At 40.2% G+C, this 21,841-nt stretch overlaps 1 protein-coding gene across 12 annotated transcripts in view; it reads right to left on the bottom strand.

Moving 5' to 3' along the window:
• Positions 1–1,984: 1,984 nt before the first annotated feature.
• LOC123703493 (plasma membrane calcium-transporting ATPase 3) overlaps positions 1,985–21,841 on the bottom strand; it is a 133,622-nt gene continuing 113,765 nt past the window's right edge. For 6 of the 12 annotated variants that reach the window (XM_045651509.1, XM_045651510.1, XM_045651508.1 and 3 more), the window contains 8 exons: positions 17,292–17,486; positions 16,776–16,982; positions 16,049–16,247; positions 15,314–15,525; positions 14,562–14,713; positions 12,957–13,083; positions 5,937–6,005; positions 1,985–4,554 (listed from right to left, as the gene is read on the bottom strand). In XM_045651509.1, coding sequence (XP_045507465.1) covers positions 4,339–4,554; positions 5,937–6,005; positions 12,957–13,083; positions 14,562–14,713; positions 15,314–15,525; positions 16,049–16,247; positions 16,776–16,982; positions 17,292–17,486 — 1,377 coding nt within the window. In that variant the 3' untranslated portion in view covers positions 1,985–4,338. Of the gene's footprint in view, positions 4,555–5,936; positions 6,006–6,780; positions 8,335–8,897; positions 10,306–10,359; positions 10,423–12,956; positions 13,084–14,561; positions 14,714–15,313; positions 15,526–16,048; positions 16,248–16,775; positions 16,983–17,291; positions 17,487–21,841 lie in introns of those variants that run through there. The other 6 variants (XM_045651514.1, XM_045651519.1, XM_045651515.1 and 3 more) reach the window with 4 other exon arrangements.

Raw genomic sequence — 21,841 nt, 5'->3', positions numbered from 1 at the left:
TGCGATTAGGTAACTAATATTATTTCTTACGGATTCTAAAGCCTGTCACACAATTTAAACTTAACACAGAACACTACAACTACTACTAGTTTCTACAATTAGAATTTTTAATATTATTTCCGATACCCTCATTATTAGGTGTAACCTATGAACCTATGGAGGGTATGGTGTAACCTATGGAGTTCACTCATCAAAATCGGTCCAGCCGTTTAGGAGATTGAGAAAGAAGTTAAAAAAAAAATAACTGTTCTATAAAGTGCTCTTTATGATATCAAATCATTAAAAACATTACTTTCATTCAAATATTTATTCATGGAGTAAGATGCTTAAAAAAACTATAATTCATAAAAATATATGTTTTCTCAGACACTACCTACTTATACGTATAAAACATTTATTTAAATAATATTATCTGGATTCTATTGGGAAGTCTATTTGATCATGTTCTGTTTATTTAAAAAAAAGTTTGTGGGGACAAAATAAATAAAACAAAATTATGTACGTTTGTAATTCTTTATTTTTAATAACCAATACATAAAACACTGGGACACACAAAAATTGTTAGGTTGTGGGTTGGATCTGGATTCTGGGGGCAAGATTGGCGGGGGCACCGCCATGACGTAGGTAGGTACTACCTGAAGATACCTCCAGACTCCGATGATTACCTCTGATATTACTCTGGTTAACAATTTCGAGAGAGAATAAATAGGTAAACTTGGAAGGTTTTTCCGATTCTACGGCGACATAATATTATTATGGTACATTGTGCATAATATTTATCATTACTTGCTCTGTGATAATTCGATCGTTCTGTCACCTATAGACCATAGAGGAAGGATGTATAACTGAGACTATAGACTGTGATACATTAAGTGCACGTAAGTCGTAAGTTAATATTGCAATAAATAATTAATATACTTATGTTGACTTTTGTCAGCGAGCATAACTTTTGTATCAATGCTTAATTTCTTCAGCTTGTTAGATACTAGATGGCGTTGTATCAACGACGATGAAGGAATAGTAATATATTTTATTATACTAGCTTTAAAATGCGGATTCGCTCGTGTAGGCAAAGGAAATTCACGGGAATGAGATATTTCACCGTGGTCAAGGGAAGTTATTATAGCGCTATTATCACGGAGGCGAAATATGTGTTTTTAGAATAACTAAATCAGTGGTCAATTACCACAATTACTTACTCATTAGTAATTACTGTAATATTAATTCCCAATGTTAAACTAGATGGCGTTAGTAATTTCAAATTATACTAGAAGGCACCCACTGCAGTACTTCTACAGGTGCTATTACCTATTATTTCTAGTTTTTTAATTTATACATAACATTTCTGTGGGCGAAATTCAATCGGTCCAGCTAGGCATAGAAGACAATTGATTTTTTGACAGTTTCTTTAAGAAGGTAATAATCCATATCTGGTCAATAATTGTATTGGAACCCCTCACCTACAAATATAGCTATGAGTAATATTCTCAACAAATCGGTTCTGCAGTGCCGTTTAATTTTAACTAGAAGAAAAAACCAGTTTGAGATTTTCAATCTTTACAAGGTTGACATTTTTTCTATACTTAGATATTTTAGCCATATTTTATTAGCCTTAGAATACATACCAATAAAATAAAATATACAGGGCCGCAGTAGCAAGTCCTAAGGCCCCGAAGTTGGCATATTTAACAACTATAACTTGAGCCTAGGTGGTCGATAGGTATATGCTTCCATGGTAGTAAGATATTTCTATATTGGAAAATCGTTTCAGTGGTTTTGGGTTGGGGTCAAATGTAAATTTCAAGTTCACATGTATGCTTTTGTGTAGCGTCTACTTTGTGAGTCAATATCATAGAATATACATATTATGCTAAATTCATCTTATATTTTCTTAAGAAGTGCCTAAATTCCAGTTATTCATAATGACATACTTACGCTCAATCAGTTGCTCTTTATTAAAAGGTGTAAAAATGAAACTACAACATTAAAAACAATAAAATAGATTTTCATTTATTGTGAGACGAAAAATACAACAATGGTACTTATTATCTAAAATGATTAGTGGCAGATTGTCATGTCAAAACAATTGGTTGTTAGGTAGGTGGCGGCGACCGCCTACTTACAGTACTCCCTAACATATGTCTTTCATCGGAAACCACGTGGTACGTAACGAATATCAACGAAACAGCAATATAATACACGAAACGATACCATGGCCTATATGCGCTGTAACCGTACTAATATTACCATTTAAACATATGAACTTTCAATAGATTCATTTTAACTAACTTCTCTTAAAAAGGCTTTTACCGAAGCTAATACTCGATTACTTACAAGATCGTCAATAGTTAAATGGTCGCGTGTCTCGAGCGGGCCCGGCCGCGCCGGCGACGCGCTCCAGCCTCACCGGTAAAACGTAACAACTCTCAATACCGCTACTATGAAACGTTCTATACAAAATTGAACTTGCCGATTCGCTACATCGTTTCACTTTATTTATATTATTTATTACTAAAACAAGTGGGCAGCGAGCTGTTCGACTCTCACTAACTCTCCTTACTTTATAAGTTGAAAATGCCACTGCGATCCTACGACGCCTATCAGCGCGGGCGCGGCCCTGGCCCCGGGGCCCCGCGCCCTTGCGTGTGGGGCCCGGAGCCCCACGGCTGGGACACGCGGGCCGCGCGGCTAGCTATTGCTCATAGAGAAAAAATTCCAAAATCAATTCGTTACATCGTAGACTATACTTTGTTTAATAAACTTGAAGTATTTATCAATAATCAATAAGTACGTTATAATAATTGAATAGTTAGTATGTTTTCATAAGAGACTAGCATTACAAATAAATACCTTCAGCTATACAATTTTATCTATTTAAACATTTTGAAGATGTTTAAAGTGGACTACGTCGGTGCGCGCGCAGGGGCGCGGGCGCCTGGGCGCGCACCCGGGATGCGTCTACGTTCGAGATATGACTTAAATGTATACTTAGATTTAGGGGAAAAGGTCGTCAAAACAAAAAAGAAAAGTTATTGAAATTTATAACAAACACCTTAACTAATACTTCAATAATTTAGTGTTAATCGTACCGTGCGACTGGCTATACGAGGGACGTATTTTATAAGGAGTGTATTCGATTTACCTTCTTAGTGAGTAAAAAACGCGATCCTATTCGGACCTATTAGTCAATAAAAGATCACACACACTACGGCCGTCAGTTAGTGTATTGCAGAGCCGTCGTAGTGTGTGCCGAGTTTTGAAAACCGACTTAACAATAATGTATAACATATGAACCGACAGGTGGAAGATATTCAAATAGTTCCTTTCGCGTAGGACATGAGACCCCGTCGAACCGTCGGGCGCACGAGTTCAATGCCCTCGGTCCGAAAAGTCTCGCGATCGACTGCGATTATTGCGATTAGCGTAATAATAATATTGCATACAGTTAACAATTCCAATCGATGTAAAAAGGTACAATTTAATTTTTACATACGCTATAATCATTAAGATACTAAATTACGCACTAACTTTCCATTACCATTTATCCCTTTTTATATATACACTATTCAAATTGTATCATAACAATAATCTATTCGACGCTAAGAACTAACCGTTCCGTCCGTTCGAGCCGACCTCGGGAAGGGACGATGCGCGCGAAACGCGAAACAGAAGTCCACACTTTGCACGCACAAGGGATTACGCTTTGCGAATCTTTTTAGATTTTCCTAGAGAGTAATTAGTGTTATATTTGTAAAGTTTACAATACGAATACGAAGTCATAACTCGAGGCGAGTCCCCCGTACAGCGAGCGCTCGGCGCGTGCGGGCGCGGGGCGGGGGCGCAGGGCTAGGGCGCGGGGCGCGGGGCGCAGGGGCGCCGGCGGGGGCGCGGCGGCGCTATATCACTCGGCATCCGTATATAAACGACGATGCGGCTACAAATGAAACGACTTTATACAAAAGGACGAGCCGCCCGCTCCCCGCGCCCCACGCCCGTCGCCCCGCCGCCCCGCGGCGCGTCTGCGACGAAAGCGATATAAAACATTTCATTCCGTGCGAGACGACACGACGCTACGCGAAAACATTTTTATTTTATTTTTTCAAAAAACACACGCCCATTCGCTCGGCCTCGCGCTTAAATCTAAAATTAATTATTACAATATTTTTTATTCGTTCAACAGACGCGCGCGTCGCGGCGCGCGTATAATAATAAAATATTTCAAAACAATCGAATTAAACACACTAGTCAACAACGAGTCGCGCGCGGGGCGCGGGGGGGCGCGGGGGGCGCCGGGGCGCGGGGGCGCGGGGGCTCGGCGGGCGGCGCGGGGGCGGGCGGCTAGACGGCGGTCTCGGTGTGGCTGTGGCTGGACAGCCGCTCCACGTCCAGGTCGTGCGGCGCGAGCGCGTCGCGCGGCGGCTCGTACTCCACGCTGGACGAGTGCGAGTAGCGCTTGCTGAGCGCCGTCTGCTTGCGCAGCGCCTCAGCCAGCGCCGCGTCCGCCAGCGACCCGCGCGAGTCCAGCCCCTGCCGGAACGCGTTCACCACGCGGATCTGCGCGCACAAACCCGCTCTCACCCGCTCCAAACACGCGCTCTCTGCTCGCCGACTACTCTGCCCTACGCTCGCCTCGCGGACGCAACTAAACTCGCCACGTGGGCGTGAACCAGTTGAAGCGATGGAAGGTTTCATTTGATAAATTTAATATTTTAGTTGCGTTCGCAGCGGAGAAAGTGGAAATTTACAGTCAGTGTGCCGACAGTCTGTGCTAGGGATTACAGTAGTAGTAGTAGAGGACTAATATATGCGTCGATCGTTCGTAGTCGGCGAGAGCCAGAGATTGCGTGTGTCCGTACATCGGGCCCCTTTCGATCCACCTCCGAACGTCTTTGAGAAATCAACAACGTTTCGTGGCTCTGCACGTTAATTTGACGCGGTGAATCGAGAGGAGCATTAATATAGAATTCATTAATAAAACAAATATAAGCACATTGAGCCATTAAAAAGAGGCGGAAGCGTAAAATTGAAAACTGGAGTCACATCGGTCCACGAACATCGCAGGAGGGGCGCTCACGCCGCTCCGTGCGGGCGCTCACCTGCGCTGTGCGATCCCGCGCATGCAGTGTAACTACCGCGCACTGTGCGCATGCGGCGCGCCCTCTAGAGTCTAGAGCGAGCCCTCCCGCTAGCACAGTACGAAGCAACGTGTCTCCCTCCCGACAAAGCAAGCTCAACCTAACGACCGATTTTAAGCGAGTCCTAAACTAAAAGCTATCTGTTTGATGGTTCATGGCGATCCCCCGGTTCTCGAGTGCAAGATGTGTCGCAACAAAATATATACAACTATGACTAGTGATGATGCTAACTGATAAATTTAGCTGGAATGTATTCTATCTAGATGACTAGCTTGCGGAGTAGGATCGTGCCTAATTCTAGCATTAACGACCCTACCTCTAATGATAACATTAATAACTATTTTCTAAAAAGATGAATGAATCTAATCCTCAGATTTGAAATTATTTAATGATAAACATTTAAAATATTATTAAATATTCAAAATTTTAAAAAGTATTATTTTATATTCCATTTAAATAGGCACAAACGTATTGCACGTTGCATGGGATCCAACTAAACAGTGAATAACATTGACGTAAAGCTTTTCGAATGAACACCATGCGGTACGGTACTCGTGCTCGATGTAGCATGCAAGCGACACTGACCGATTAATTTCAAACAACGAGAAGGTAGCTCGGAGAAGGATCGGTACACGACACGGTGAAGTTAAAGGGTCAGCGCAAAGACAAGAAAGGATAAACAGTAACAACGGAAACATCTGTAAGTTTAGAGTACAGTAAGTCGAACAGAACATTAAAGGGAAAATTAAACAGACAAAACAAACGAGGTGAGTGAAAGAGCAGGCGTTTATCAAATCTTACAGCTTGATCGGTAGATGTCTTGCTGTAGGGCACAGGAATCAAGCGCTCTTGTAACTCGCCACCTATGACCTTCCGTGTGCAATGGGGATTCATGGAAAAGAAAATAAAAACAAGAATATGAAAGATCACGTCTCGAAGGAGGCCTGGCGGCCGAGCCGTGCAGACAGTACATGCCTCCGACGCTCCTCTAAACCAAGCTATGTACACGATGCCGATAGCTATTTACATTTGCGATCCAATCGACTCGCGGTTCCCGAGCCGATGGTGCCCTCTCTCTGCGAGGGACCGTTTGGATGTTAGAGCAGCGTCGGAGTCAGTGGCGATGATAGTTTCTGCACATAGTGTAGAAGATAGACTCGGAGGGACTGACGGAAGCAGTGCTCCTCGAAGCGTCAAGATCGTAGGACAGATTAAATAAAAAACAGATAAAATAAAAAATAACGCAGGGTCTTCCTACACCGTAAGAAGCACATTCATGGGTTGTGCACTTATAACTATTTTACAATTTCCATCCAGGGCTCCGTTTAATTTTTTTTTTTTTTTTTTGAAAAAAAAAAGTAAAATAAAACTAAAATTAAAAGAAAATAACTAACCAATTGAACATCGAAGTACATAATACCCGCATGGAGGTACGTAAGCTTAATTAAACCAATGACACTGTCGTGTGCGTGTGTGTGACTGTGTGTCCGTGTCGCACACGAGGGTGCGCGTCGCATGCTGTCTAGAAGCGCACATCGAGGTCGCTCACATACCAGATCTATCGTCGGCTACGCGCCGCCGCCGCCCGCCACCGGGCCGGCGGGCCGGGGGCCGGGGGCCGGGGCCGGCGGGCGGCGGGCGGCGGGCCGGCGGGCGGCGGGTCTAGTGCAAGCTGCGCATGCGCGACAGTGACAAGCCAAGCGTCTACAGGTCTATCTCACGACAAACATTCGCACGTCTGACGATATCGACACAACGGCTAAAATGACGCTTCCTTCAATTACCTTATTTATGCGGCTCTCCGACGCGAAGCGAACGGTTGAAATAAAAGTTAATTTTGGAGTATAGATACTTTATTACTAAAACATGAAGCTTCCACGTGGTTTAGGCAGATCATGCTCCGCTATGGTCCGTCAGTGTATAGACTATTTGCGTGAAATATTCAAGCGTTATAATAAAATTGTTTTTTCCAAAATTTTATCCCTAGCTTTGGTGTACACCAAGACACGTAGTTTTCGTAGTTTTAGATCCTAAGTCCCTTAATTATAAGCAGGCATTGATTAAGTTTTCACTACACGAAGTGCAGAAGTTTTAAAAGTATTCACTAATTATTATTATTATTAGATACAATATAAATATTCAAATGTTAATATCTTAGAATATATTACGTTGGATAGTTAAATTTGCTTGAAACCTGTAGAAAGATAAACAAATAAATTGTTGAAATAATTAGAAGGTAAAACTAAAGAGAAGAAGGAAAGGTAAATGTAGTGTGGGAAATGTAGACAGTGTAGTTTCCAAGTAATGAAGTAGTATAGTCTATAACTATAGTCTAAAAATGCATGCATTTCTAAAAGTAACACAACGATAGATACTCCATGCATTTTCGGAACAATAATTAGATATTTTTCAAAGGACCGCTCGTCTGAAACTGTTCCAAGGAAGCGACCATAAAACTTATTTCTATGGACACATACAACGAGCACATTAATTCAATAATTAAAAAGGCACAAACTACTGACGCATTCAGAAACAAAAAAAATAAAGAAAACAAGAACATATCAAGCAAATTCAAATATCCTATCATTAAAAAGCACTCGTTAGCGGAATTTATAAATCATTTCTATATAAAAATGGCACATTATATGTTTTATATAAAATTTTAACTTTCAAACACACAACAACGTTACATCGACAAGAGAAATCGTCCAAAGAATGTTTTATTTACAGAAAAATTAATATTAAATTATCACGATTATATATTTTTCGTAGAAAAATAAACACGTTTCGTAACGACATGTAAAAGGAATCGCGAAAAATTTAATTTTAAAATTGGTGCACCATTATTCACTACACTATATTCAATTTGCAACTTACTCTAATACTTTTAGTAACATTCTACGTTAAAGATTTCAGAAAAAAATTATATTCGAGAATATATTTTAAAAGGCGTATTTTTCATTGGCAGTTGTTTAACTCACTATCTGTCTCAAGCTTTTTTACGCGCTATTTTTATGTATTTCGGTATATAATGTTTATTTTAGTATATAATATATATTTGAGTTTATTCATCGCTCTGATGCGAAACTGGGCTGAGGGCTGGTATGGAACTGCCGCCGGATTGCACGCTGATTCTCCTGTGCTCCGCCAAATAATTATTGACAAAAATCCTGCGGCCAGCCAATATGTCCGCCTTTTGCTGGAAAACAATGACGGACGAGTCAGTCCGGCCCGCTCGACCCCGGCTGTTGCCGATACGCAAACAGAAGGACAGGCGGCGTTCTAGAACCAACCGCCAGGCCGCCGACAGCTGACCGCTGACAGCTGACAGCCGACAGCCGACAGCTGACAGCTGACCGCCGACAGCTGACCGCTGACAGCTGACAGCCGACAGCCGACAGCTGACAGCTGACCGCTGACAGGCGCAGTCGCTTCGCGCCAACCGGCCGGAGCCGGGGCGAGCATCAAGCTTTGGTTTTAGAATTCCGAAATTTCTAGAAGTGAGCATGGCAGCTTGTTAGTTGTTAAAAATTGTCAGCATTTTCGTTTCTACCTAAGTGCCTAAACTAATTTAGGGGTCATTCACTAGCTGGGTTAGGAGTTCAAGGGCATCCAGTAGCATATACAAAAAAAAAATGTAAAAAATTACCGTGATATAAAACTACAACTACGGAAAGTCAAGAAAAAAGATTCCGGTATGTGAGCTACGCGATAATTAGTGCGATTCGGTTCGAGGATATAAATGAAAATAAAATATAGACATGTTCAAATAAATACTTTATTAAAATGAGTTTTACTGGTCGTTTATATGCCGGTTAAGTTATGTTTATCATTAATCATTATAATAAGTAATCGTTACACGTAAATCAAAAAGAAAAAAACTTATTGAATAAGTACTTACACAACCGAGTCAACGTTAAAACATAAAAGAAACAAAAAATAAAATAAAATGTAAAAGCATATTAAATGGTAAATTAGGTACTTATTTTTCTAGTTTTGGTGTAGTGGAGACATACATATTATGATTTTATTTCCTCGTTTTAGCTGCTTAATCTAAATTTAGAGGTTTGGTAGTTTTATACAGATCTCAACAGATTTCTACGACTAATATTACTTTCGAGTCTAAATAAATTAAAATATGATCAGCGCACAACTATGAAAATCTACCAAACATCTAATTAAAAAAAATACAAATTGTGCATACTCACATACATCTGTCTACATGCAAACGCTGTAACATAAGCATGATCACACTTTAAATGCGAAGCGAGTTAAAAAAAAAATAATAATTACAAAATGACAAAAATTAAACAACTTTTTTGTACCACGTACTAACAATTCTTCAATTTACTCTGGACTTATATACTAATTACACGCACACGTTCGTTAAGGGAGGTCGCACTTCGCACATGTATCATAAAAAAAAAAATTCAAAATTTCCCGCGTCAGTGGAGTCGCGCGAGCTAAAGGCGCCATTCACGGAGCAAAGTCGACATTCACGATCCATGTGCGAAGGTTCACATACGCGTGGGCGCTGAGCGGCCGTCCTCACGTGTGGGGACGTGTGGGGACGTGCCGGGCCCGGGGGCGAGCTACGTGCAAGACGGGGCTCATGCTAACCGTCGGCGCAATCAGTATTAGAAATGTATCGCGAGTCGATTTTCAAAGGGGCTCGGCGCGCGCGTTCCGCACGTACATCTAGGGAAGACGTTACGGGATGGAGTCTAATTTATTTTAAATATTTATATCTGTTAAAAAATCGGATGTTGTCGAATGCGGTTTACGGTGGAAAATTTAAAAAATTTCGCGACAATACCGCGGGAGGAAGCTCTTTTGAAAATACCACCACCGCATGCAGTTCTACCACTGAGAGGCCGGGCCGCGGGCGCGCGGGGCCGCACTTACCGTCACACTCCCTACGGCGGGCCCCACGGTCGGCCTCGCGATTGGACAAGTGTCGGTCGCTCAGGGTCACTGTCGGTCGGTCGGTCGGGGTCGGTGCGGGGGCGGGGCGCTAGAAGGCGGTGGTCTCGGCGTCGTCGATGTAGGCGAAGTCGGCGGCGGGCGCTTGGGGGCCGCGCAGGCGCTGGCGCAGCGGCGCGTTGGCGTGCGCCGACAGCCGCTCCTCCAGGTCCTCCAGCGTGGACTTGAAGGCGCGCACGACGCGCAGCTGCAAGGCGCGCGCGTTAGTCCCGCGCCGCCCACTAACTCGCCCTACCTACCGAGCGGTGCGCCGCCGCTACACCTCGGTCTCGCGCGGCCGCCACGCCTCGCCCCGCTCGCCGCCCTGCGCACACGGCTCGGTCAGCGGGGGCCGCGGGGGGCGGGGACACGGGGCCGTGTTAGTGGCGTTAGGGGGCCGGGGGGAAACGATTCGGCTACGGACGCTTCGATCGACCTTACAACGTGCGAGCGTTATCGGCCGCGGCGCGAGTGTCGACATTTCGATCGGAATAATGCTGGCAATATTGTAAGGCGACGTCAATCGTGAGGAAACTACGCGATCGCTCTCTGTTAGTTGGTTAGTTGTTTTCTCGTGTCGTCTCTCTAAACATTCACTCTACTTACCGTCGACCGTCGGCTCGGCTCTATGTACACATACTAATACGGACACTACGAAAAGCCTAACGAAATACGCAAAATAACACAGTGAAGGCTTCCAATGCAAGGCACTACGTACACCCGTCGCTGGCGTCTACTCCGACCGACTCGGGAACGAACACGAACAGAAATAAAATAAAATAATAAAAAACAAAACAAACAAAAATAAAACCAACAACAACCAAAACAAACACAAACACACACTAAGGGAGAGGGGGGGGGGGGGGGGGAGGTCGAACGAGTTAGTACGTCGAGCATACGGGCATGCTCTACGGGGCTTTAGTCCACTCCACACTCAATGAACGTCCCTACCGGCAGTAACTTCATACAATTCGATAATTTAATTTACAATCAAACAATCAATTCAAATGAAACATCGGATAACAATCGAATACACATTATCGTTACTGCTCGGACTGATCGGTACGCGTGTTAGTGGGCGGCGGCGCGGGCGGATCACAAGCAAATAATACTATTCTTGAAAAAAAAATAAAAATAAACAGACAAATCATAATAAATAAAAAACATAAATCAAACAGTCAGTATGACTAAATAAAAGACAGACAGAAAGAAGTCACTCGACGCGATGTGATCGTGTGATGTATCTATATATTACGTTCGGGTAGTCATAGTCACTGTTTGGATTCGTATTGAGGGATAAGTACATCGTCACAGCCTACGGAAAACGCATGCCAACGGGTATTAGGGTGGGGCGGTCGATTAGAGAGTAAACGGGTCGGGAAGCGCACTCGCTACGGCGCAGCATGCACGGGGCTAGCTAGTGCGTGCGCCCCGACGCCGCGCGGGGGCTACGGGAGCTGGGGGGAGGGGGGGGGGCAGGGAGGGGGGGACAGGGTAGGTGGGGGTCATGCAGCCGGGGCGCAACAGATGGGTGTCACAAAATGGCCGCCGCCCGGGCGCCGGGGGGGGGGGGGGGCGTGCGGGCGGCGGCACGCTACGTTAATGGGCCAAATAGCAAACTACTTCTAAATCTGTAAAGTGTTTCTCTGTGTAGGCGTAGAAATGAACTATTGAATGACTGAAGTGTAGGAGAATAAAAGATAACGAGAAATGAAAAGAAATATATAAATAAATATGAACAAAGAAAAAGTAAAACAATGACGGTTGAAGTATTTGAAAGTTACTATAATCGCAAATATTCGTGTGAACATTATTGCGGCCCGTGAATAACCCGGCTCACTGTAAATGGATGTGTCAAAAGAATGATCAGCGTTTAACTATATTATAAGTACTAATATGAAAAAGTTTTGCTCTGTATGCAAAAATAGTAAAAGTGAATTATTTATCATTCGACTTAACGTCAGGATGCCCAAGGTTACCGCTCGTGTCGATTGTTTCACCGCTAATATCAAATATATGCTGTAAACTAAAACTTATCCCTCTTTCGTATTTATGTCATACCTAGTCGTATACTATCGTTACTCCACAAGACACTTGGTCTCGTAAAGTAACGAGGATCACATTATGAATTTAATTTACCAGTCTTAAATCACAGCCAATATTCACAATGTGATTTTAATGTTCGTAGGCCATTTAATTTACAACACAAAATATACCAAAATGGCCGACGAGCAAGTCACTTAACATAAGTTAGAATTTGACCGATTTTGTCAGAATCTAACCTACACAAATAACCCCAGGGAAGGACATATATAATTCAAGTAAATTAATCCCAACATTATCCCACAAATAATAAATTGAAATTCAAAAAGCTTACTCAACGGACGAAAAATCACACCCTTAACATTTTCCCTGACATATACGGCGGATAAGTGACGGGATTTCAGCCTGCATTCTTCTTTAAATAACAATTAATACTGATAAACTTACAATCTATAGGAACTATAAGCATTCCTTTTCGGAACTTGTCATATTCATTACATTAACAATACTTTTAAAAAAATAGCGTCCATTCAATAGGAACTTGTCATTACATTAACTATTAACCATTCATTACTTTTCACTTTAAAAAGATAACGAACAATCAAAATCAATAATTACAATTCCAATAGTTTTCATATAAAAAACCAATTAGATTATTTACAATAGTCAAAATAGCATTTAAAAATAGTTTATCAAAAAATCACAGTCAAAAGTTGCCCTAACATAGTATCCCGGATCCCGTCCCTCCCTACAGGATCCCGTCACCTACCGCGGGGGGGTGTGTGGGCTCCCCGGGGGGTGTGGGGGGGCGCGTACCTGGGTCTGCAGGCGCGTGAGGCCGCGGATCCAGAGGATCTGTCCGGCGCGCGGCTTCTTGTCCAGGTCGCTGTCGTAGTCCGGCCCCGGTTGGATCGACTCGGGGTCCGGTTGGCCGCGACCCCAACTGGAATTCGTAGCGTTGGTAATAAGTATACGCATAGCAGCATCAGTAAATTATTATTCACTCATTATTATTTTTACTACTACACACACATGATGTAATAATTTTTTGTGATTGGTACAGCGAGGCCATCATCATTTAATCATCATCTTCATAATATGTTCAGTCTATAATCTATATTTTATACTAGTGTACAAGTCCCTGAGACATAAGTTAAATATGATATTACCGATTAATTATTGTGATAATGGGATTAGAATAATTATTTTCTCGCAATTGACATGAATATCAATTCTATCAACTATTTGAAATATAAATATTCATTCAATAACTGAAAACTTATAAAATATTTATTACCTAACGAACTAACTATTACTTAACATTGTTTACGCAAATAACTGTCTCTAAACGAACGAATTCCAATTTGCTAGATACGTCCAAATCTTACGATAACATCTACACCAAAATACCTCCACTATTTACACACTTAAACACTAAATCTCAAAGTACAGTAACTCACTGCACTTTCCGCTTTTCCTGGCTACAAGTGGCCAAGTGCGAGTCGGACCGAGCCACCCCGGGCAGCTCCGGGTAACCGGTTCTTTGCCGCAATTTGTCGCACCAACTTTTTTGTAAAGGTTTGTAAGTAATGGCGCTATATGGTATTTGGTTTTAAAGTTATGCAATTTTAAACCTCACGTCAATATGAATAGGTAATACTTGAAAACGTTACAAAATTTATATATGTGAATATTTGGCGACATAATTATTTTACATAGAGTAATTAAGTTAGCCTAAAATTCACATTTCCTTATACATCTGAATCATATTATGGTCCTTCGAGCCGGATACCGATACCGGCTTCAAACTCAAATTGAAACTTTAAACATTTATTTATTCAATTAGACTTCTTCTAGAAGCACTTTTTGATCGTTATAACATATTTTTAACATTTACCACCGATTCGGAAAGCAGTAACTATGGAGACAAGAAACTCCAACAAAAAAATTTCTATTTCGATGATTTAAAAGCTGTTCTAAAAAAATTTTAACGATTCAAAAGTGTGTCTGTTCATTTAGACTAACTTTATGAAAATTCAAAAACGCTTCATAAGAAAGTCTTATTGACTTCTGCGTCTCCAGAAAATGTAGTCGTAAAAAAAATGTGTTTTTGTGTTTGTTAATATTATGGAGTCAAACTTAAACTCAAACTCAAACATTTATTTATTCAATTAGACTTCTTCTAGAAGCACTTTTGAAATGTCATTAGGTACATATTTTTAACATTTACCACCGATTCGGAAAGCAGTATCTATGGAGAAGAACTGGCAAGAAACTCCATAGTTGCTCTTTTTAATCATGTCAGTTTTACAATTTAATTTTACAAAATACATATGTAACATCATATATTATAGTAATATGTCAAAGAACTGTCCTGTCATATATCTTTCTTTCTTTAAATATGATGATGATGATACTCACGACAGTTTCTTGGGTATCTTGCGCGTGGGGATGGTGGTGACGAGCTGCCCCCACACCAGCGTGCCGGCGCCGAAGAACAGACACCACAGCCACTGGTCCACCGACAGCCCCGCCGTGCTGAACGCCATGCCGCCGAACTGGATTATTATCACCTGGAACCGACATACATGCATATTACTTCACTTATACACTAGTTGAGAATTTATTTATTTTATTTATTTATTTATTTCATTTATTTCAGATTAATTTAATATCCATATATTTGTTAGTAAAATGGCCTTAAAAACGGTAAAAAGGTAATAAAGGTTTAAATATTGTGGAGTAAAATGTATTCTGTAAGCTATGCAAAAGTCACGTTGTTTGAGTTTGAGTTTTACGTATTAAATAAACGTCAGATAAACTATACATTCCATTTATTATAGAACTGTGACACCTTATGAAATCGGTCCTTCGAGTCGAAAATTGAGCAGAATACTTGTAATAAAAAATCAGAAATAAGAATAGCAAAATTATCTTGTATTTTTAGAATCACTTCTCGCCTAAATACAAAACACACCAATCAACAAAAATAATCTATACTTAATATTAAAAAGTTGAAGAGTTTCTTTATTTGAACACGCTAATCTCAGGAACTATTGGTCCGATTTGAAAAATTCTTTCGGTGTCAGATAGCCCATTTATCTAGAAAGACCAATACCAACAGGAACGGAGCAATTCGGGCAAAACCGCGGGGCACAGCTAGCGATATGTACCTGCGACAGCGCGGTGCCGATCCATATGGAGTAGAATATCGGGTTGGTGAAGAGCCCCTCGAACACGTTCCGCTGGCCGTGGATCTTGCGCGCGTTGATCTCGTTGAACAGCGTCATCATCACGAACGTGTTGAAGATTATCGTGAAGTGCTGTGTGGGTTCTGCGCCCAGCTCTTGGCCGCGCCCCGACGGGATGTTTAGGATTCGGTCACCTGTGATTTAATAAATAAATTCCTTATTTAGGAGTAACAAGACCAATTACAAACACAATACACAAAAATTACATACAAAATTAATGATTTTTAGAGAATAATGCAGGATTCTGATGTCCTTTTGAATGTAGGTCTTATTTAAATATAAACAATAGGTCTTATTTAATGGGTCAGGGTGGTAAAAGTGGCCCAACAAATTATTGCTCGTTGGTGTAGTTGGATAAGGAACTAATATTTTGAACGGCAGAAAATGGTTGCTAGACTAGCTAATTTTTAATGTAAGACTAACGATCACATATTTCGCTAAAGGTGAATTCATGTAAAACGAAACAATATATTTTGGTATTTTACCACCAGAATTGCCTTTAATCGTATTATTACCAAAATACAAATGAACATTCCATTTTGTGCCTATGATATTTTCCATACACAATGCTTTATACCTAAAATTAATCCCAAAAGAGTTATAGTTCAATTGGTATCAAAATGGACCTCTTAAAACACTTGATAATCGTCAACTGACCGACAAAGAGCAGCGAGAAGATGATGAAGAGCTGGTAGAAGGCCTGGCCGAGGATGTTCTTCATCATGGTGCGCGAGATGAGCGGCTTGGTGCGGCCGTAGGGCTTGCGCTGCAGCAGGTCGGCCGTCGGCATCTCCGTGGCCAGCGCCAGCGACGCCAGCGTGTCCATGATCAGGTTCACCCACAGCATCTGCACCGCCTGCACACAACATGTTACCTTAGTACTACATTTATTTTGTACATCTATTACCATTAACATTGTGTACATCTATGAGATTGAAAGTTTCATATAGGAAATGGTAAGCTGTTTTAAAGGCAAGATAAATTTTCAGATTATAATTGAAAGTGAAGAATGAAAAATGTGTCCTTTCTTGCTTGTGTCATCTTTTATAATTGCGTTTACAAATACAATGTGTAAATTTAAACATCACTTTTTACTACAACAAAATTTAGACGTCAAGGTCACCAATATAATGTCATCTGTGTATTCTTCAGTAATGAAAGCTATTTATCACTTTATTAATACACGTTACTGTTTATCTAAATAAAACTTTGCCTCTAAACACTGTCAATTATACATTATTTAGTGTTTTTATGGGCAATAAAAATGTAATCACACAATCCTGCCAAATTATAATGACACTTAACTCAAACTCAACATTTATGGCTACCCTTCCTATAGGAAGGGAAAATGTATACATTTTAACAAATATCTACAAAGTCGTACCTTAAGCGGACTGTCCTGTATCGCACAAGCACCAATGAAGGCCACGATGACGGCGACCACGTTGACCGTGAGCTGGAACTGCAGGAACTTGGCGATGGAGTCGTACACGTTGCGGCCCCACATCACCGCCTTCACGATGGACGAGAAGTTGTCGTCCGTCAGGATGATGTCCGACGCTTCCTTCGCTACGTCCGTGCCCGCTATGCCCTGGGTGATGACATTTTGTGGTTATGTTACAATGCGCTTTAGTAAATACAAACATCACTGCATAATTGATATTAATTTTAGTGTAGTAAAATAGGCTTATAGTTAAACTTTGTTTCAAATACAATATAGAATGTGTAGAATACAATCTGAAAAACATTATAAATATTTAAAATTAAGTTTAATTTAGCTTCCAATTTACTTCACTACACGTAATCAACTTTTATAATCCCCAATATTTCTATTTTACCAACGTTAAAAATTACATATAACAACGGACCAAATCTACACCCTTGCGACACCCCAACTCACCATGGCAAATCCAACGTCCGCTTTCTTCAGCGCGGGTCCATCGTTAGTACCGTCCCCAGTCACAGCCACAACCTCACGCGTGTCGAACGCTTTGGACTCGATCATTCCCTTGACGAGCGTGTACTTGTCGGTTGGCGAGGAGCGAGCCAGCACGCGGAGCTTCGGCCACACCTTGTCGATTAGGTGCTGCTGGACCTGTGGGGGGAATAAAGTATTTTTTTGTAGAATATGTTGTTAAAAAGGCTAGATTAGTATGTAATGGTATTTTTACATAATAAATTTTCTAATAGAATGACAAAAACAGAAGAGAAGAATATAACACAGTGATTTTACTGTATCGAAGGAAGTACTTTTTTTTTAATTTGTTTGCATGTTACTTGTAGTGTTTGAGTAAAGTATAGGTACTATATCCCCGGATGTCTCGGGTTCGCGGGTAGTGGGGAGACAGTCACGCAGCAGCCTCGGGCGTGAGCGGACGTGTGTTTACCCTAGCTACTGGCGACGTAACGAGCCATTCCCATCCACTGCGTATACGAGTGTGAACTCGTATCTACATTTGGCGACGAGGATAAAGGTCAGACTTATAATTTTAAATAATTATTCTTAGAATTTATAAAAATAAGGGAGGTAGATTACTAATGTTAATTACGTTACGTTTTGCTTTTGTTCAAGTCGTAAGCGATAAACATGATTTAGGCTTTGAGTTTGACACATAGGATGCGTACGTACGCGACGTCAAGGCACATAACTAAAACGTAACACTAACCTGACGCCGCGCTAATATGTCAAATGTGTTGTACCAGCTGGTATATTTTCTATGGTTGTAATGCGCAGTAACTATACTGCTAAACAGATTACCAAGCGCCAGCGCTGGGTGTACCTACTCAGACGCTTGACGTCTAAAGTTATAATTTTCATAAAATTTATATTAGTGTCCGACAAAATATTTGCGTTCTAATGTATTTGAGTAAGTATATAATTATTGTAAAACGGATATTATTAGTTAGGAAAAAACCTAGCGTGTACAAAATTATTGTATTATGATAATTCTTACTTATATACCTACTCATGACACAAACAATGATATTCTGCTAAATGATTTCTCTTTATAACATGCTCTTAATAGCTTCACCTAATTGTATTAAGTTAGTCCTTCAGACTAGATTTTAACCCATTTTGAACGGGCAGATTTGGTTCAGTATTCGCATACTTATCAGGGATCGGTGGTAATGCAATAGTTTCTTAAGTTAATGGTTTGCGAGTTTTTAGGCTACGCGTTGGTGTATAGGGCTTTGCTTAGCGAGGCACTAGTCAATCTGTGTGACATGAGCAGAGCGTTACACTAAAGCTACGCGGTGCTAAGTACGTGCACTGTCTGCCAAAGTTATTATATTATGTAGTTACCAACATGAGGTTAAATAAGCCAAACAAAGCGGCCAATGATTTTGTATCATAAATTTTGTAGATTGTATTAAATATTATGATTTAATTATGTAATTGCTGCGCTCTGTTTTATAATAGTAAATAATATGTACATTTATAGGGCTGTAACTACTTATTATAAATAATAATTATATTTTATAATATAGTCGGTATCAGAGCAATTAATAAATATGACATGATGATTTGTTTCGAAATAGAAAACTTTATGTGCCACCATAAAGAAAAAATGCAATTCTTAATAATCAAATAAAATTAAAAAGAAGAAAATATAGCAATAGCGGCAAAAAGGATTACCGCAAAGCAGCAACCATTAATTGAAGGGTATGGCTGCTCAGAGGAGACCACGTGACTGTACGTATGCAATACTTTTCTAATAAATATTACCTATATGACACTGTGTTTTTCTAGCAGAGATAGAGACAGACATATATTTGTTTATATAATATGTTGTCGTAAAAAGTAAATGAAGACATAACTAATTCCTCTTCTACGTATTAGTTGTTCAAATATTATACTTAATTCATATAATATCCGCCTACTGTACCATAACCTCTTTTGCTGTTATTTATTGTCTTTCTGTCAACTTCATCTGTGTGTACAATAAAGTATTTTTATTATTTATTATTATAACACTCTTTACGCGTGCACACTGCACAGTACCCGCTGTACACATTTGTATGGCCATAAAACTATTTAGAGTATTTAGTCGGAAGTTTTATGTAGGTACTACAACTTATACTTACTGGATACAAAATCTATTAACTGTACTTATCTATATAATTGTGTACCGACTAAATGAAAATTATATAATATTATGTAAGTAAGTAGTTTCCAAAAGAAAGATATAACTTTATAATTGATCTACGCTTGATCTACGTATTTCGCTTAATATTAAGCATGCAATTGTAAATATTAATTTTATATTCGATAAATATATACATTATACATACTGGCTGACCCGACAGACGTTGTCTTAATTATGAATATGAACGGTCAAACGCGTAGTCTTCTAATTATTAAATAGCGCCATCTATTGAATACTTACTCAATCCAGTCAATAGATGCCGCCATATTATGTAAGTATCGATTGGAGTTAACAGATACACAGAGAACTGACTGTCAAATAATTTAAAAAAAAATATATATAATATATGTACATTTTTGCGACTATAAACTGAAATGTAACCTATCCTATCTTCAAGTTAGACGAGACTGCACACTGGGTGCAAATCAAATTTAAAATAATAATAATGAATAAAATTATTGGTTTATGCAAGATGTATAGGCAGTACGAGCCTTCATTAAATGTAAATCGTGCGTGATTGGTTGTATAGGCAGTACGAGCCTTCATTAAATGTAAATCGTGCGTGATTGGTTGTATAGGCAGTACGAGCCTTCATTAAATGTAAATCGTGCGTGATTGGTTGTATAGGCAGTACGAGCCTTCATTAAATGTAAATCGTGCGTGATTGGTTGTATAGGCAGTACGAGCCTTCATTAAATGTAAATCGTGCGTGATTGGTTGTATAGGCAGTACGAGCCTTCATTATATGTAAATCGTGCGTGATTGGTTGTATAGGCAGTACGAGCCTTCATTATATGTAAATCGTGCGTGATTGGTGACATAGGCAGTACGAGCCTTCATTAAATGAAAATCGTGCGTGATTGGTGACATAGGCAGTACGAGCCTTCATTAAATGTAAATCGTGCGCGATTGGTGACATAGGCAGTACGAGCCTTCATTAAATGAAAATCGTGCGTGATTGGTTGTATAGGCAGTACGAGCCTTCATTAAATGTAAATCGTGCGTGATTGGTTGTATAGGCAGTACGAGCCTTCATTAAATGTAAATCGTGCGTGATTGGTTGTATAGGCAGTACGAGCCTTCATTAAATGTAAATCGTGCGTGATTGGTTGTATAGGCAGTACGAGCCTTCATTAAATGTAAATCGTGCGTGATTGGTGACATAGGCAGTACGAGCCTTCATTAAATGAAAATCGTGCGTGATTGGTGACATAGGCAGTACGAGCCTTCATTAAATGTAAATCGTGCGTGATTGGTGACATAGGCTGTACGAGCCTTCATTAAATGTAAATCGTGCGTGATTGGTGACATAGGCTGTACGAGCCTTCATTAAATGTAAATCGTGCGTGATTGGTGACATAGGCTGTACGAGCCTTCATTAAATGTAAATCGTGCGTGATTGGTGACATAGGCTGTACGAGCCTTCATAAATTGTAAATCGTGCGTTATTTGTTATATAGTTCTGTGATATTGGCTATATAAATGGCCTTCATAAATGGTAAATTGTTGTGCCTATTGGACTAAAGAATGACTAACTTACTTTCCCTCCTGGTATACTCGACCTAGAAGATGACAATACAACACTTGCTTTTTGTTGGAAAAGATGGAAAGGGTGTTCTTGGATTTTCTTGGATGCGCGAAAGGCGCAGGTGGATCTGAGTTACAGGAGACTATTTACAGTCTACCTGAAATATATGTAACTGATTCTGAAGGAGTCGGTGTAGTTATTTGCCACAGCTATAGTAAAATAAGACGAGAAGCTACAATGGGGAGTCTATGTTAGCACTGCCGCTGCTAGGACACCAGCTCAGCTGCGTACAGTTCGGAACATGAGGCATCATTTCACGGATAAAGATACGACTAGATTGGTTAATTAACTACTTTCATGGCATAAGGTTACTATGGGGCTGGCTTGGCTTGGCAGCAGATATTGAAACTGTTTTTATATTACACAAATGGTCCATACGCATTTATATAAATTACGTGCTTGGGACTCACTAAGAGATACTGGCATCCTTACTGTACCTTCACAGTATATAATTAAATTTTAATAACGTTTTAAATATACGCAATATATACTGACTTATACTCAAGAGAAGGAGATGGACATTGTTATCACATAAGGAACAAAAATAAAATTGACATGCTATTTTTCCGGCTATCTAATGGGTCAAGATATAATATATATAACTCTTTTGGAATAGAACTCCTGATAGAATTAAAGAGTTTAATATTGGTAATTTTAAAACTTAAATATAAAACGTATTAGTTCAGTGAGCCTAGTGCAGCATTAAGGAATATA

This window comes from Colias croceus, chromosome 26 (assembly GCF_905220415.1).
Source record: "Colias croceus chromosome 26, ilColCroc2.1".
NCBI classification, from domain to species: domain Eukaryota; kingdom Metazoa; phylum Arthropoda; class Insecta; order Lepidoptera; family Pieridae; genus Colias; species Colias croceus.
The sequence above is the reverse complement of the archived record's forward strand: the minus strand, read 5'-3'. Positions and strand labels throughout refer to the sequence as shown.